The sequence below is a fragment of the Lingula anatina genome, chromosome 4 (genome assembly GCF_051362555.1).
Source record: "Lingula anatina isolate TDL-2025a chromosome 4, LinAna3.0, whole genome shotgun sequence".
In the NCBI taxonomy this organism is placed as follows: Eukaryota; Metazoa; Brachiopoda; class Lingulata; order Lingulida; family Lingulidae; genus Lingula; species Lingula anatina.
This window is the reverse complement of record NC_141770.1, coordinates 26,169,983-26,186,991: the sequence shown is the minus strand read 5'-3', so window position 1 is coordinate 26,186,991 and position 17,009 is coordinate 26,169,983. Positions and strand designations below refer to the sequence as shown.

The following is a 17,009-nucleotide window of genomic DNA, read 5'->3' as shown; positions in this document are numbered from 1 at the left end:
TGCAGCTGTTTCAACGGGCCTTAGTGGACACTTATATACAGTTATGTTATCTTGTTTATGATACGGAGTGAGTTGACAAATTCAGTGATTGGTCAATTACACAAACTGGGAAGAAAAACTTAAGAAAAATATAAAACTTCCATTCCATGAAGAATTCTTTAAGGAAAAGATGATGCCCCAAAGATGTATAATTAAATACAAACCAGGGTTCAAGTTACCTCAAATCTGGACAACTGCACATCATTGGGGTTTCCAAGAACTTGAGTGTTGATGTCGGATACCATTGGTTATTTCTTATCAAAGAGGAAGACGTTAAGGACAGTTCACTTGAACTCGCGACAAATGTGTCCTTAAGGGTCATGTGCGAGGTAAAGAGGTCAGACTGCTAATTCCGACTGTTTGCTGTTGCTGTAACATAAACATTTTGATATCGCTATAAGGTAAGTGCGACGGAGACATCAATGGCATGTGCAGCTGAGAAGTCCCTTAGTTTCTTTGAGAGAACGACACAACGCTTGGTATATAACAACCAAGTAAATTATTATATCTTCAACAAAGAAAAATACAAATTGCGTATACGTAATTAGGTCTGCTTACATGTACCTTGTGTATGCATTATACAATCGTTTACCACGTACTTCAAAACTGCGTCAGGGAATTGCGTGTAAAAGGACCTTTTTCATTTTCGTCGCGTTAACCTCACACATGCTTTTTATATCAATATCATTAAAATGTTTCCAGTGATTTACAAATAACTCATTATGGAGTTTCTTTTAAAACCATTTGTAAGTGAATTGGTGTCAGAATGTTCTTAGTTAAGGGTTGGACATAATAATGATTACGTCCAAGGTAAAAGTGCCATTTGCATTTTTCTCATTAATTACTAGATTTAAGGATGAAAGAACATGCATCAGTGTTTTACAGTGAAAAACTTAGGAAAATATAAATCATCCAATTCATGAAGAATTTTTTTAAGGAAAAGATGATGCCCCAAATATGGATAAATGATTACAAACCAGGGTTCAAGCTACCTCAAATCTGGACACTGCATATCATTTGACGCCCCATTCTCCAAGGGTTAAACTCTCGACAAATGTGTCCAAAAAGGTCATTTGCAAGGTAAAGGGGTCAGATTGCTAACTCCAATTGTTTGCTGTTGAAGGTGTAATATAATCAAATATTTTGATATCGCTATAAGGTCAGTGCGACGGAGACATCAATGGCATGTGCTGCTGAGATATCCCTTGGTTTCTTTGAGAGATCGACACAACGTTTGGCACATAACAACCAAGTGAATTATTATATCTTCAACAAAGAAAATTACAAATTATGTATACGTAATTAGATCTGCTCACAGGTGCCTTGTGTATGCATTATACAAGCATTTACTACATACATCAGAATTGTGTCATTCAGGCCCCCGTTTCACAAAAAAACTTAAGTCGGTTTCCCTGACTTAGGGCTTGGTTACCAACGTAATTAAAAGTCGTTACGTCACTAAGTCCCGTTTCACAAAGAATCTAAAAGGTCGCTTACGTCGTTTTTTTCTTAGCTGTAAGTCGACGATGTCAAGCCTCCTCGGGAGGAGACTTAAGTCGGCAAGCTCAACTAAAACTCGGTAAATGAGAGCATAAACAACAAAAACTTGGAGAGAACATACCTCCTTCAAGATATTGTGTTATAATATCCTTGAATAGCACTGACATTTATGGAATATTAAAATAAAAAATAAAATTCCACTTTACCCAGCCGATCGCGTGTTTGTTTATGTTTTTGACCGCTAGACGTCCCTCAGTAGTGTTCCACGACAAGCTAATGTTTAACTGTTACTTTGAAGTTGTATTGAAGTTAAACTTAACAATAAAGTTCAAAAACAAACTTTGTTTGTGTTTTGGCTGACTCTTATTGTTGATAAACGATCGTTCTCGGCCGAAAGAGGCCATGAAACGTCATGTCTTGTGAAACTTTTGCAATTTTACACCTCCTTTTCTTGAAGAGTTTCTCGTGCGCGTCGACTACGCTAAGCACGCCAAGCTAAGACGTTAGATTCTTTGTGAAACACTCCTAGTCGACTTCAGCTAAGTCGACCTAGCTAGGCCACCCAGCTCGAGCTAGTCGACTACGGATTTAAGATTCTTTGTGAAACGGGGGCCAGGGCATCTCGTCTCAAAGGGTCTTCTTCCAATGTTAGAGACAAAATCATTTTGGCTTCAAACCACTTTTGTTTGCTGTGGTAAAATCCGTCGAGAATCGTAAAATATTTGATTGCAAAGGTCACAACATTTGTCTATGCTCGAAAACTTGTCAACATGACTTTTTCAGATAAATTTTAGGGATTTTAGTTGTAGCGTATTAACTTACGTTCAAAAGAACGATTTTGAGGTCAAGAGGTCAAACTGCTATTTGCATTGCTTGTCCTTACCAATTTAACGTAAAAATATGAGACTTTTAAGATATACCGCTGGCAGGATTTTGGAATGCTAACTGGTTCTATAAAACTGGCTCTAAAACGGCGTTCGTGGGTGCTCACGTATAGGAGAAATTTGAGATTTTTTTATACCTTTACCCAAAAATCGCAATTATGACGCCACCCGTAAAATGACGTGTGTGCACGTTAACTTAGTCTCTGAACACTGAAGATTTATTCGTTATCCAAAAATTGTATGTAAGGCAGTAAATTAGGAGTTGTTGGCAAACACCTACAGTATCCTTAAGTTATGTTCCTTAAAGACTTAGAATTCGAAAAATAAAACACTTGCTGGAAAGGAAATGGGAGTTTTATTTTTCCTTTGGGGGGGGGGCATCCTTGACTCCAATGGCATGTTTCACAAAAGAAAGTTAGAAAAAGAGTTGGTCTTTAATTTCTTTGACTCAGGGCATGTTGTGCAGCGGTACCGGTGTGATTATTGTACTCCGGATTCATAGAAAAAATGCTCATGCTTTCGTTGTTTCCGTCCTATTTCAATCATAGTTATTTATAACCTATTTGTCTTTATATATGTAGAATGCTTGGGCTCTGGTCTATTTGGATATTTTCATGGCACCGCAAATATAAGTTGTTCATGGAATTCAGGATAAATTAAAAATAGTAAAAGAAATTACGTCGGTGAAGGCACAATGCATAATTTGTATTTTGTTCTTTGTTATTCTTTTTTCAATATTTTCACTCGAAATTTTCAAGAATTTTGGAGTAACATTGTTTTGAAGTTCTGACAATTTCAGGAAAATGTTCCACATAGTTTGCAAGATATGGCGAAATAACAATGCGAGTAGAGATCACCACCCTAACTTTACTCGGAAGAATGCGGCACGCGCGCGTTTACTCATATTGTTGCACGACTATAGCTAGAAGGCTGCAACACAAATATATGTACATGCATTTTGTATGAAAGTTGAAAGAAAGAAAAAGAGGGATATAAGGAGAGAGAGAGAGAGAGAGAGAGAGAGAGAGAGAAGAACCAAACAAACAAAAACATTATTACCACATATCAGTTTTATTAATTTAATTGATGAAATTTATCAAGGTGTCTAAAAATAGCATCTTTATTTAACGTTATTAATACAATAACTAATACCTCTTACCATAAATATAGCCCGTAGTGATCGTTAATTATTAAGTACGGACAGTCATTTAAATAGACTGCATGCTACTCCAGTAGAGAGACTTATGATAAGACAACATATATAGGTACTACATCATGTAGCAACTACATCGTGCTTATCTTAAGTAAAATATATTGTAATGTCACCGACCAAACTATGACTATATGACACATTACAAATGATTTTATAATAACAGTAGACGGTGTTTTTCTCACTTTAATGGAGTAGTTCTCTCTATCGACAAACTTGTTTATTAAGATAAAATTGGTAAACCATATGCTCCGGAGAATTAGAATTACCAATGAAAGATGTCGACTAAGCTAAACTGTAAAATTTTTCACACACTTCGTCTAATTTACTCCTGCCAATGTTACGACCAACGTAGTGCTTGCATAGTTTTCATGTGTATCTTTCAAATTTTAACTTTTTAAAGTTTTATTCACTTCCAAACCCGTGGCGTGGGGAGAGGGGGACGGGAGGGGGTTTGAACGAACCGCCCTTTTTGCGTGGAAAAGTTCTGCTCTGGATAAAGTTTGATCCAGGTTCACAAAGGTTTCGTGGTAAAAGGGTAATTTTTTTCAGAACACGAACTCCATTGAAATTCCTGGCTACGGGCCTGACTTAATTTCTGAACAATTTATCAAGTGTAGATATGTATATTCTAGGTGTACATATGTATATTCTAGTCAAAAGTTTATTCAACGATAAGATCTGAACTAAGGCGTTCAAGAAAAATCTCTAGAAATTTGAGAAACCGATTTTTAGTTTTCAATTATGATGTCACCATTAAGTTGACTATGTAAATGTTAATTAATTTTGTCACTGTACACAGAGTATATATCTTTTACCCAAAAGAATGTATGTAAGGCAGTAAGTAAGGAGTTTTGGGCGAAGGGTGACAATATCAGTATTAAGTACACGAAAGCTGCTTTAGTACACCACAACGTGCGCGCCGACTACCCCTTTTCCGCCGTTTAAACTCACTCTCGTTGAATGTTATTATTATTTTTGATGACGATACGGTGATAGAAGCAACAAGAACGAAGAAAATAAATAAATAAATAATTCAATAGCGAATAAATGGTTACAAAAATTGAATGAAAATAAAATTAAACCAAATCGAAATGGATCGCTGTCGGTTGGACTGCTATCGAGAGATACCACTGTCGTAAGCCGCCGGGATGACTGCTGGGTCGTGGGCAGATGAGTGGCGCAGGAGTCGAGTAGACCGATATCGAGCCGCCGGGGTGTCCGTCGAGTCTTGGGCCGATGAGTGGAGCAGGAGTAGACCGCTGTCGAGCCACCGGGGTGACCGTGGAGTCGTGGGCCGGTGCGAGGTGCTGGAGAGAACCGCTGCTGTCGAGCCGCCGGGGTGACCGCGGAGTCGTGGGCCGGTGCGAGGCGCTGGAGAGAACCGCTGCTGTCGAGCCGCCGGGGTGACCGCGGAGTCGTGGGCCGGTGCGAGGCGCTGGAGAGAACCGCTGCTGTCGAGCCGCTTGTCGTTGCTACAAGCTGTGGTCGTCGGAGTGTGTCGATGCTGCACTGCATACCGCTGTAGAAAACGTCCAGCTTATATAGCAGCTGGACGCAAAAACTGCTCAGGTACGGTGTTGAATGCGTTCACTATTGGCAGAGTTCATTAAGTAGGGAAGTTGAGTAACTGTCGCTGACAATTATTATTATTATTATTATTATTATTATTATTAATTTTTATCATTATAAAATCAATGAAACCAATCAATCACAGGGAAAATAACGATGGGGTGATATTTTCTCAATTATTTTTTATCTATTTGTTGACAATTTTTGCAGAATGCGGTAAAGGTGTAATATCTACTATTTTCACGTAGGTTAATGAGTAATCTAAGCTAGAAGGCCTGTCTCAGTGTGGACCCTCGGTGTGCAACGAGAACAAGATCAGAACAAATGGTACGAGATTTCAGTAAGTTGTTTACAATATTTATCATTAAATATGAATCTCATACGAACAGTTATTATCCCTTCGATTTTAATAAGACAAAAACATTAATAAACTTTTCTCAAAGAGAGAACTAAACGGTATCTCATCGAACTGCCCTATGCCGTGCATTATGATTGTGCCTTTAAGCTTCTCTAACGCAATGGGCAGCTATCAGCTGCAGCAGATTTGGTAGATATACTTCCATCATGAAATCCACTGAGACACCATTAATTGTAGCAATTGCAAATTTGCTCAGAGTTTGTTTTGAAAATGTACTTTATGACCAGTCCCTTAATAATTGGCCTACCTGCCCATTACAAAATCTGAGACGTGCATAATATTTCACACTTGGCATATGAAGTAGAACTATTCTTTACTAAGACACTAAGTAAAATAAGTCATACACAACAGCTGGGAGCTTCAACCTAAACGATTTCATTTCCTGTTTTCCACGATGCTGGCAGTTAAAGAGACGGTGGTAATGGTGGTAGTGGTGGTGGTGGTGGTGTAGTCTCTGGCCACAAGGTGCGCTAGTAGTCTGTTACAAAAGTGTCGTAAAGCACCACAGTGTGATTTTGTACAGTATTCTAATTGATATCAGAGGGTAGTGGTGGTGGTGGTGTGTGTGGTTATGTGTGTTGGGAGAAGGGGGTCATAACACTCCTGTCCATCCATCCTACGGCAAATAAAGTTCAGGGAGGGTGACGTACCGTACCTTGGGGGTGGGAGAAGGGGAAGGGGAAGGGGGTCCTTCAGGTACAGGATATATCAACACCTGTAGCGTCATTCCCTGTAGAAGGTAACCAGACAGACACAACTATAGTGGAGTACAATGAAAATCATTGTTGCTATTGAATGAAGAAACTATTTTGAACCATTTGACCGACTGAACCATGAATTGAATGGTTCAGATAGCCGGTTAAATTATTTTCATTAAAAACAATAGTTAATATTCAGTTATTCTGCTGTCGCTCTCTCAACATGTCTATGTTCGGGTAGATTTTCTTTGATCAGAACGTTTGCGTAAACCAACTCGCTCACATTTATGCACTCACGACTTCATTGTCTGGAAGAAGAGACCCTTTCCGCCGGGAAGAAAAAGAGAGCATGAATTAGAGTGCAGAGTTTAAATATTCTTTGAAACTTAGAATGAACGTTTTACTTGACGAATCAGTTCTCGTTACTTACTGAGAAGAAAAAAGACACCGCGTCCTATAAAAGGTTTCATTATCTTAGTATTAAAAAGCTTCTTATTGCTCTATTTCAACATTATTTCAGGTTGAGGCGGGGGTGTGGAGGGGGTTCAGACGGCACTGGAAAGCTACCTCTCAATTATCAACGTACCATATAACCCGGTTTTGCTGATAAGATAGATGTTTGTTTCCTGTGGCCCCCAAAACTCAATGTAAACTTGGAGGATGCATATTTATTGATATGCTAGATCCATCAAGGGCAGGTAATATATAACAATTCTTTATAAAATGACCTTCATCAATTTAATATTTTCAGCACAATCGTGCTACACACATACACACACGCACAGATCCCCCCTACCCAAAACCCCCTGTCCGTGATGCACGCTGCAAGAGAGTCATACATGTAACCCCAATACCTCAGCGCGATATTTCTCTACTAGAGTACACGGAGCTAGACACCACAAGCAACGCTCGCCAATGCACGCTACGTGACTCTATCACATTCCGGGGGCGAGGATTTGTTGAAATTTTCGAGTTATCGAAGGTAAAACAAACTTCGGCGGATAGTGTATCTTTTTCGGTACATAGAGCGTCAAACACAATAAATTAAGTGCACTTAATTTGCGGTAATAATAAACAAAGCGGTTAATGGAACGGTTAGGTGAGAAAGTGCGAGATCGCCTTACGTGCTGGAAGCGAATTTTAAGGATTCAACCACGCGATAAAAAAATAGAACGAATCTGCGTTGAGGAATGCTACGTGTTTTTCTTCTCAGATGTTGATATTAATTCGAAAGGAAATCTGTTCAGAGTTTAATGGTTGCAGACACGTAAGAGTCACATTGTATAATGGATATATATATATCCCCTCTTTCTCTCTCTTTCTAAAACTCCCCAAAAAGCAACGGCCTAGATTACATGTAGGTTAAATGTAACGACTGTTGCAACCCCATGTCTTTTAATTTTGCCAGTCTCTTAATCATAAACTGAACTGACATTGAAAAGTGTGAATTTTTATTTTAGAAAAGCTTTTCGTGTAATTGTAAAATTATGTATTTTTCACAGCTTTTCATTGATTTTTGAGCAAGCGTAGTTTTGTCAACCTGGAATAACCCAAAGTAAAGGTAGTTAAATGCTTGTATAATAATAATAATAATAATAATAATAATAATAATAATATATTATTATTATTATTATTATTATTATTATTATTATTATTATTATTATTATCTACAGATGTCTCCTAAAACAAAATATGTTTTGATTAAATATTAACCTAAATACCCTACAAAAAATGAACGCTGTATGTACAGTGAACAGCAAGAGAATAAAGGCCAAGTTTAATGTATCATTTCCCATTTTTAAGTTTCCATTGACAGGCGCTAGAATAAGTGATTCTTGCAAAATAAATCACAATATTACATCATAAGTGAGGGTTTAGATTACTGTAAATACACATTGGCACAGGGATGCACCTAATAAATGTTCATTAAAATTTGAAAATATGAAAAATTTGAAAATGTGAAAGATAAATTTTTGTAATTAAATAATTATTAATCCAATTACTTATCAACGTTCATGCACATACGTAAGCACAATGTAAAGGATGATATCATAAACATTTATAATCATTTATTTCCACATTCACTTTATTTAAGATACAGTAACTTTCTGACTCTCAGAGAAAAAAAATACAAATCATGTATTTCTCATCTTAGTTGTTGCGATGATATAAAACCTTTGCTTATGAACGCTCGATACTCTTGTACTGAATCTAGTAAATACAGAATACAAATTAAACGCACTATAACTGTAAAAGTATTTTCATATCTAATTACGTATATGTACAATATATAAATGAACACAGCAATATATTACGAAGTCTGTATATTCTTCGTGTCATTCGAAGCGACAATGTTAGGAAGTTTAATATTCGCAATTCAAAATACCATGAGACGAAAACGGATTACGAGAAATTAATGGGAACCAACAATTGAGCAATTTAGTGCATTGTTTTGTTATTTCAAAATTCGTGCTAAATTAAGCACCAAGCACAAACCTTTAGTGTTGTTACACACACATTCGTTTACCTGTTAGATATTTACACATTTTTCTACAGCATTATCACAAACCATTAGTTTTTCACACAGAGGTGAAAAATAGCTGAATGGCAGAAGCGGAGGTGATATATTTGCGCTAATTAGTAAACTCACAAGTCGATCGAAGAGGAGTATAGTTCTATTTTGTCCAGCTGTTTTCGGTTTGTGTTCGGTTAATTTTCTCGGATTACACGGTACAACGCCCGAAGAATAATATTCCTAATTTTCTGTTTAGTTTCCTCTGCCTGGTTACCCGCAATTGTTTTACAGGCGCTCCGAGCGTGAAATTCGCAGATCGTTTTTGTTTTATCATCTGTTGGTATTGTAAACTTTTCACACTGTGTTGAATGTGGCCGTTTTTACAAATGGAGCACACTTGAGTTTTATTGAGAGGGACATTGTTTAAGTGATGTAAAATTAAGGCAAACGATCTCTCGCACTCTCTCCCTCTCTCTCCTTTTTATGATTTGCTTTAAGAGTTCATCATACGGGGTGGCTGTGAAGAGTTTTTTGTTTTATTTATTTTATTTTGTTTTATTTGCAATAGAGGACATTTTTCAAACATTATAATTAATAAATGCACATTATTAATTTGCCCCAAGCCCTGTTTCTTTTCAAAGTAGTCACCAAAATAATAGTGTCAGTTCTAAAATATCAGGAACAAAACGGAAAGTGGAAGTATTGGAAATACGAAACAAATAGCAGAAAAGCTGAAAATATCCTACATGTACCCAGCTGAAAGTCAACAAGTATATGCTAAGGCGATAGTTAAACAGAGCCGTAATTAGCAATTAGTAGTCACGTTAGGAAGCCCGGGTCTCGCGAGTGCGTGAAAGTGAATACACCTGGTCTCGCGCAGAAATGTTTGTGGTTTATTCTCTCACCGTCTGATTCTCTATAGTCGCCCGGAGTACGCCCCCTCCTCCCCAGCTGCTACTCTATGACTTCCACAAAGAACTGCTAATATAGAATAACACGGGGGCCCAGGAATATTTGACTAAGTTATTTTAATTGTATTCTTTTTATCCAGCTACGAGTCGAAAAGTGAAATCCTTTTAAGTTTATTTACTCTCTCGTCTTGTGCACACGAGGTGCGGCGTTGGATTTATTTATTTTCAACGCGGCAAAGAACTTCTATTTCACATTGAACAAATTCCTTTTGATAGCAGTTATGTTAATAGGGGTTCGATATCGACTTAAAGCGTTCTTGACTTTTTAGATTAAACTTCGGGGAAGTTTTATGGAGGTTCTAGTTTCAGGCTGAGCCTCCCAGTCCGAAGGTATCAATTTGGCTGGTGTCAAAACATGCTTAGTTCGCTCGGTTAGTTTTGAATAGTCATATCTCCTCCCCATTCTGGAACACTGCGGGCACGGGTCTCCCTCTAGAAAATCTCTGTTTAGACAGAAAGTGGTCGATTTCATCTTTTTTGTGCATTTTCAAAATAAACATTACTTAGCCGTCCTGGGTGGGCCGGCTAATTGAAGGTGTTGTTTTATAAACAGAAAGCGTTAGTAAATTGACACCGATTGGTTGAGAGTTGCTGGTTGCCCAGCGACGGGACTTTGATTGACACCGGAGAGCCCATTAGACACAAGAGTCCTCCACTAAAGTGTTTGTCTATTGTAGCATTTATTTTATCACCAGTAAGTCAGCTTTGGCAGTGAAAACAACAACACAAATTGTTCAAACAATGGAATATACAGGGCACTTCATAATAAGTGTAAGCACACACGCGGTAGCCAATTAGTTTAGCGCTGAGTGTTGAAGAGGGGTGAACAATCCTAGCAGACGATATCCGGTGAGAGCGAACGCTGCCCCCAAGTCTCGCACCGCGTTGCCCTCTCTGATAGTTTTAAGAGTAACTGCTGCTGAGATTTATAAGTAACAGTTACAACATAGAAATCAGCGAGAGAGAAATATAGCGAGACCGTAAGACGAGTACCGGGGAAAAATACAGACATTTGTGTGATTTTTTTTCCTGTCCATGTCAGTTGTTGATATGTCAGGAGGACCGTTTCCCAGCGCTCTGGCGAGCATGTACGCCCGTTATACCGACCCACGTTACGCCGCCGCTGCGGCCGCCGCCTACCCGGGCTACCTGTACAGCCAAGACTATAACCGCTACCTCTCCATGCTGGCTGACTTGGAGAGACGGGAGCAGCCACAGAAGCCGCCGTACTCGTATATTGCCCTCATAGCCATGGCGATAAAGAGTGCTCCCGACAGAAAAGTTACTCTGAACGGCATTTATCAGTTCATCATGGACCGGTTCCCGTATTACCACGAGAACAAGCAAGGTTGGCAGAACTCAATTCGCCACAATCTCAGCCTTAATGACTGCTTTATGAAAGTGGCGCGAGAGAAAGGGAAACCCGGAAAGGGAAATTATTGGACTTTGGATCCGAATTGTGAGGAAATGTTCGAAAATGGCAACTACAGGCGTCGCAAGCGTCGCAACAAGGCCGCACCCTACAAAGCAGAAGACAAGTTGAAAGGTTCTGATGGGCTTGAAGACATGGACGGTCATCGAGATGTGATGGGGGAAGACATGGAAAGCGATGATGAAAATGGAAGTCCGCACGAATTTGAAAAACGCCCGGCAGACGATTTTTCCGAAGGCGAAGACTGCGGTTTTAAAACGGAAGAAAAGAACAATAATCATTGTGAAATTGACAGAACAGAAGCAGACGACACTAACGCAGACGATAAAGAGGCTGGACCCTCGCATTCCGAAATTCCGTCTGCAAATTGTAAGAAATCAACATTTTCAATTGACAGTATTATAGGTGAAAGACACGAACTTGACAATGAACCAAAAACAACTTCGGAAATTGAAAACGCAGACGGCGACGAGAAGAAAAAACCTGACATTTTCGATAAAATTCCTAGTCCTCCTCCCAAAATCTCAGACCTTCAGAAGCAGTATCCTGCGTTCCCAGTGGCTTATAACCCGTACGCCGCGCTCCTTGCCCGTCCACCGGTGTCATCGCTGCCTGCCGGTGCCTCCTTTGCAGCTCTCCAGGCGGGGTTCGCAGGGTACCCCATGGCAGCAGGGTTTTCAGGTGCACAGGGGATGCAGCCTTACCTGAGTCTCCCTACGCGGTTACCCTCCTTCCCGCCGAATTACATACCGCCCATTCAGGTCGCCTATCCCCACGGGACGGCGGCCCGACCCTGGGGGATACAGGGTCTTGGTATAGAGGAGAAGAAAATGTAACATTCCCCGTGAAAAAAAACCCAGAAGTTGGTAGAACTAATTTTATTACTTGTTGATTATGAAATAATTCGCTGATCTGCTCAATATTGATTTTGACGTCTATAGTGACAGCGATATTTTGATTTGTATAGTGTTAATAGAAATATCAGATGATATTGTTATGTTAACGGCAAATGGGTATCTTTTTAAGGTTCATGCCATAGGGGTATATTTACTGTTTTTAAGTTGTTATGATGTAAGTTTTTATTTAAATTTAGAGATAGGGAGAGAGATTCTGAGCAATAATATCAAAAAATAGACAATCAATTTTATTAATCAAAACGATAAATGTATATATGTACTATGTAATACCAATATGCATCAGTGTTGTACACAGATAAATCCATATTGAAGACACGTATCATAGTTAACATAATGTTGTGAAGCTTTCTGTAAATATTTTATTTTTAAAATCATTTTGTTTAATATTATGAGCCACCGCTGTAAGCCAATGTATTACCAATTTTTACTATCTGTGTGACCGTATTGTTAGTTCAGCTGATGCTCCATAACCACTCAACTTCTGTGTGGCTTCCGCCGTAAAATATTGTATTAAACAAATTCAGGATGTTTTCAAATAATATCTCGGCCACGGCTTTGTAGCGGGGCTCACACTTTATCTAGGTGTCAGTCCGAAGGGGAGGTTTATTCGTCGGTGCGGTTCGAGCCTCTTCATAAATACTGCCAGTGTTTCTTGATGTTTTGTTTCAACACCTTGTGTTATGTTTGTAAATTGTTATCTGTTTGGGAGGGGCTGCGGGTCGGTACTAGACCGCCGAGGGTTATTTTGGTGTTATGATTGTGGCGAGGGTGATGGGTACGGTGGCACCTCGACAAAGATGGGCGCACAATGCATGAGGTGCTTCCCTCATCCGGCGAGAAGGCACGTGCGGTTAGGACGTCACGCGCAGATGTAGGATCCGCTCTTTCTCTGTCAATATTTTCCTGTCAGTGAGTTAATTGTGTGGAATTTAGATCACCTATTGAAAGTGGGACGAAAACTTCCCAAGGGATGTGGTATGCCAGTCTTTAATATAGCCATATCTTTAGTATTTTTGCTTTTGTTTTTATTGTTGGTCAGGTTTTATTAATTCAATAGTTCAAGTGTTGATGTTACTGCATTGAAAAATAAGAGAGTCATGGCTGACGAATTCTTTATAAAATCAAGAGATGCCGTAAGCAATTCTACTGCGTTTCGCTGAATACAATGCGTAATACACCGTTGGTCTTTATTTTCACTGTCATAGTTATGGCTTTTGGTCGCGGTGGTGGGCCAAATTTTTTAATCATCAGCCTTATTATTGTTTACTCAGTGATACAGCATACATTAGATGGCTTAGGTATTTATGTGGTGAAAGGCACGTTTACAACTATCTATAATGTGTTATATTATGTTCTTTTTTTAATTGCAATTTTATAAATTTTCATACAGACTATCCTTGTCCCTAGCGTTGCCAATAAGACTTGTTTGTAAATATGTTGATTTTTGTAAGAAATTTCATTCCCTGAAAATATAAATTCCATCATTTATCGATGTTGATATGTATATTTGACAATAAATCATTTTATATATAAATGGAAAAGAAGTTGTTTTACTTGGCATTACAATTTCTACCATCTGTAAAATAATCGAAGATGACAAGTAGAAGTAAACTTGCTTTTCTTAAAATTTTCAAACTTGAAATGAAATGAGCTCGTTGAGAAAAAAAATGAAATGGGATATCGCAAGATTCGAACTTTGAAACAATTGGTTAAACTAAAATCGAAATCGCGTATATAATTAAATACGGAAAAATGAATGTGATCATATTGAAGAAAAGTGTTTTATTTCAATGCGTATTGATATATTTTGTCATAGAAGGAAGAAAAATGCCATATTAATTAAAGATAAATTTATATATATTTAATCTTGCAGTTGCCTCATATTATCCCCATTTGGTTATCGTATTTATATCTTTTTTATATATTATCATATTTGCGACTTATAATAACGTGTTATTCCCAAGAAATCAAATAAGTTCTGATGTACGTACTAAGTACGCCAGTGACTCGGATTACGTCATCTCAGTCTGAGGAAATATGGTCATACGAGTAAACTTCTCTCTCCTTTTCACAAGTACGTGTCAAAGCAGCCTTTCAGTTCGTGTAAATGAACATTATTACGCAACTGTCAACTTCATTTGGCTCGCCTTCATTAGTGGCAACCTTTCTCTCCGCTGTCAAAACCCAAGCGTCCAAAGCCGATCACGAATTTGGACGTATCAAAAGGGTTTGTTTGGAAACAACACGAGGCATTCATTGTGAAGAGGGTTTAGGCGCGCAGGCTTACTCACGAGCTTCGTACCGTCTCACCCAAGCCCGTGATCTTCAGCGTCCCCTCCTTCAATGAGACAGCGTCTCCGTTACGTAAATTTAATCTGCCTGTGACAGCAAATCTGTTTTGCCCTCTGCATACGAATACGGATCAGAGAATGACGATGGGGAACGGGGCTTTGATATACCACGGTGTTTTGTTTCCAGAAATCCCATGATCTACATTACTTCGATACAGTATTAGAGCGGCTCTTTGCCCAGCCTCCATTAAACGTAAGTGTCGGCAATGACATTCGAGCTGGCGTCCACAATGCGTCCGCTCTTATTATTTAATCAACTTCTTTGACGGCCGAGATCAAATTTGTTTTCAAAACTTCAGCTTTTATCATTTTGAAACCAGGCGAAATGGAGACTTTTACCACAGTCTAAAGAACTGTCTTATAAAGTCGTTTGTTTCGCCGTGAGGACTATTTAACGTTTCAAAGTGTCATATTTCTGACTGTGTGAACTGAAAAAACTACGTTCACGCTTCGAATAGAGACTATTCTTGAAGACAACGGCCATGTTTGAATTTTGCAGACGCTAAAAGTCAATGGAAATTAAACAGGAATGGATGTAAAATATTTGCAAAACACACTTTGAATTTTTTAAGAAAATGAAACGTTTAGGCCAGACAAAATTGTTAAGTTGTTTAACGAGAATGACCAATACTTATTTTGAGAAAAATTACAGTTTTCACACCTGTATTTTTTTAATAAAAAAGTTTACTGGACATTGGAATAAAAAGCGGGGGGATTTCGCAATTAAACCCAGGAAACACCTTGAATCTGAAAGTTTCATGTTCAAAAATCGCTCAGCTGTGTATCTGACATTTCCTACTCCTAATAATGATGATGATTAAAAATGATCGTGTCTAAAATTAAGCTGCCACTTGTATGCCCGTTAAACATCATATGTTAAAAAACAAAAATAAAGATAAATTTTGCCTACCGACCCTGTAGCTTATTACAAAGAGTCTTATCGATTTAGTTTGTCCCTTTTATCATTTACACTGTACATGTATATAACTACTACAAACACTTAAAAAAAAGTTCACTTAGTGCAATTACAAAATCAAAGCTTTTAAAAAAAATTTTTAGAGAGCATTGACTACAGACCCGTAGCCGGGGGGGGGGGGGGGGGGGGGGGAGATTCGAAGATTCGATTCTTTTTGTCTGAAAAAGGTCCGTTATGAGTAAAATTTGATGTAGGTACACGAATGTTTCATGGTAAGAGGTCCACTTTATAAGAAAAAGTCCCCCTTGAAAATGCTGGCAATGGTATGGCCTGTAAATGTGAAAGAAAAATTTTAAGGAACATTTAGATAAATCGAAGTTGTGTTTGCCTTAAAGCATGCCGGCGCTGATACTATTTTCTTTATCACATGGTAGAAAAGAGATAAAATGTTTGTCTCTTCCAGCCAGAATGACACATAATTCCCATCCGATTTATTATTATTATTATTGATTTTATCATTATTATTATTATTATTATTATTATTATTATTATTAGTTATATATTATTATTATATAGTAGTAGTAGTAGTAGTTGTAGTAGTAGTAGAAGTAGTAGTAGTACATGTAATACATGTAGTAATAGTAGTAGTAAAATTTTATCAAATTTTTCTTTTATATGGCTCCTAGTGCCTTGATATCATTAGCTCTAACCCCTGCAAAAATAATAATTAACAATAATAATGAAAAAAGATTAATAGACAAACCAGCTGCTACTAACATTTGTGAAAGACGTTAAAGTAGAATATATATCGTGTAGTCAAAATATATTTCCCTGCCTCACACATTTTTCTAACCGCCATATTTGACTGACCGTGCCTACTTAACCATTTTATATTTGTCCGTAAATATTATGTCTTTATTTGAATGCTTTGTCTCTTTTCGATTTAGTGAGTCATTTAAATCTATTGAAAGCATAGTACGTGAGGTATTCACTAAAAAAGAATAGTCTTTTATCATAAAATCCATAAATTAATCAAAGATGACCGTTGTTGGGCATTTCGCGCGGACAGCAGTTCTCTTTTTCTATCTTCTCGGAAGTTACATATTGACCAATGCGCCGGACTTTTTCTCCCCTTTATTTTGACTACGGCGTCCACTGAATGGAAGACCATCTTGTTAATCGAAAAAAGTCTACTTGCTTTAGGCGGCTGTTTACTTCCAGATGTTTGTCAATTGTCTGTTCATAGGGCCTGCAGTGTCGTGACTCCCGTAGAACTTTGAGCAAACGATGTTTGGTGCTCCGATTAAATCTCGCCTATATTTGGAAACCACCACAGGACTTCCTTTCGAAATAAACATCTTATTTAATTGATAGGAAACTACTTTTTGGGTTTGTACTTAAGGAGATCGGATTCGATGGAGGGTATTATTCAGACCATAACACTATGACATAAAGGTTTTTATATAAAGGGCGATTGTTTTGTTAATCTTCTTGAAGGCGTTTACTACATGTACATGTTATAGACTCAAGTATTTTATTTGGAATGACTGCTGAAGTTCAGACGATTTAAGACGCCAATTTGAATT

At 38.1% G+C, this 17,009-nt stretch overlaps 1 protein-coding gene across 1 annotated transcript; it reads left to right on the top strand.

The window, feature by feature from the left end:
• The first annotated feature begins 10,465 nt into the window (after window positions 1-10,465).
• Window positions 10,466-13,707, top strand: LOC106154047 (uncharacterized). The gene has a single exon (XM_013528278.2). It carries the CDS (start codon window positions 10,843-10,845, stop codon window positions 12,073-12,075), a length of 1,233 nt encoding a protein of 410 aa, XP_013383732.1. The 5' UTR covers window positions 10,466-10,842; the 3' UTR covers window positions 12,076-13,707.
• Window positions 13,708-17,009: the final 3,302 nt, after the last annotated feature.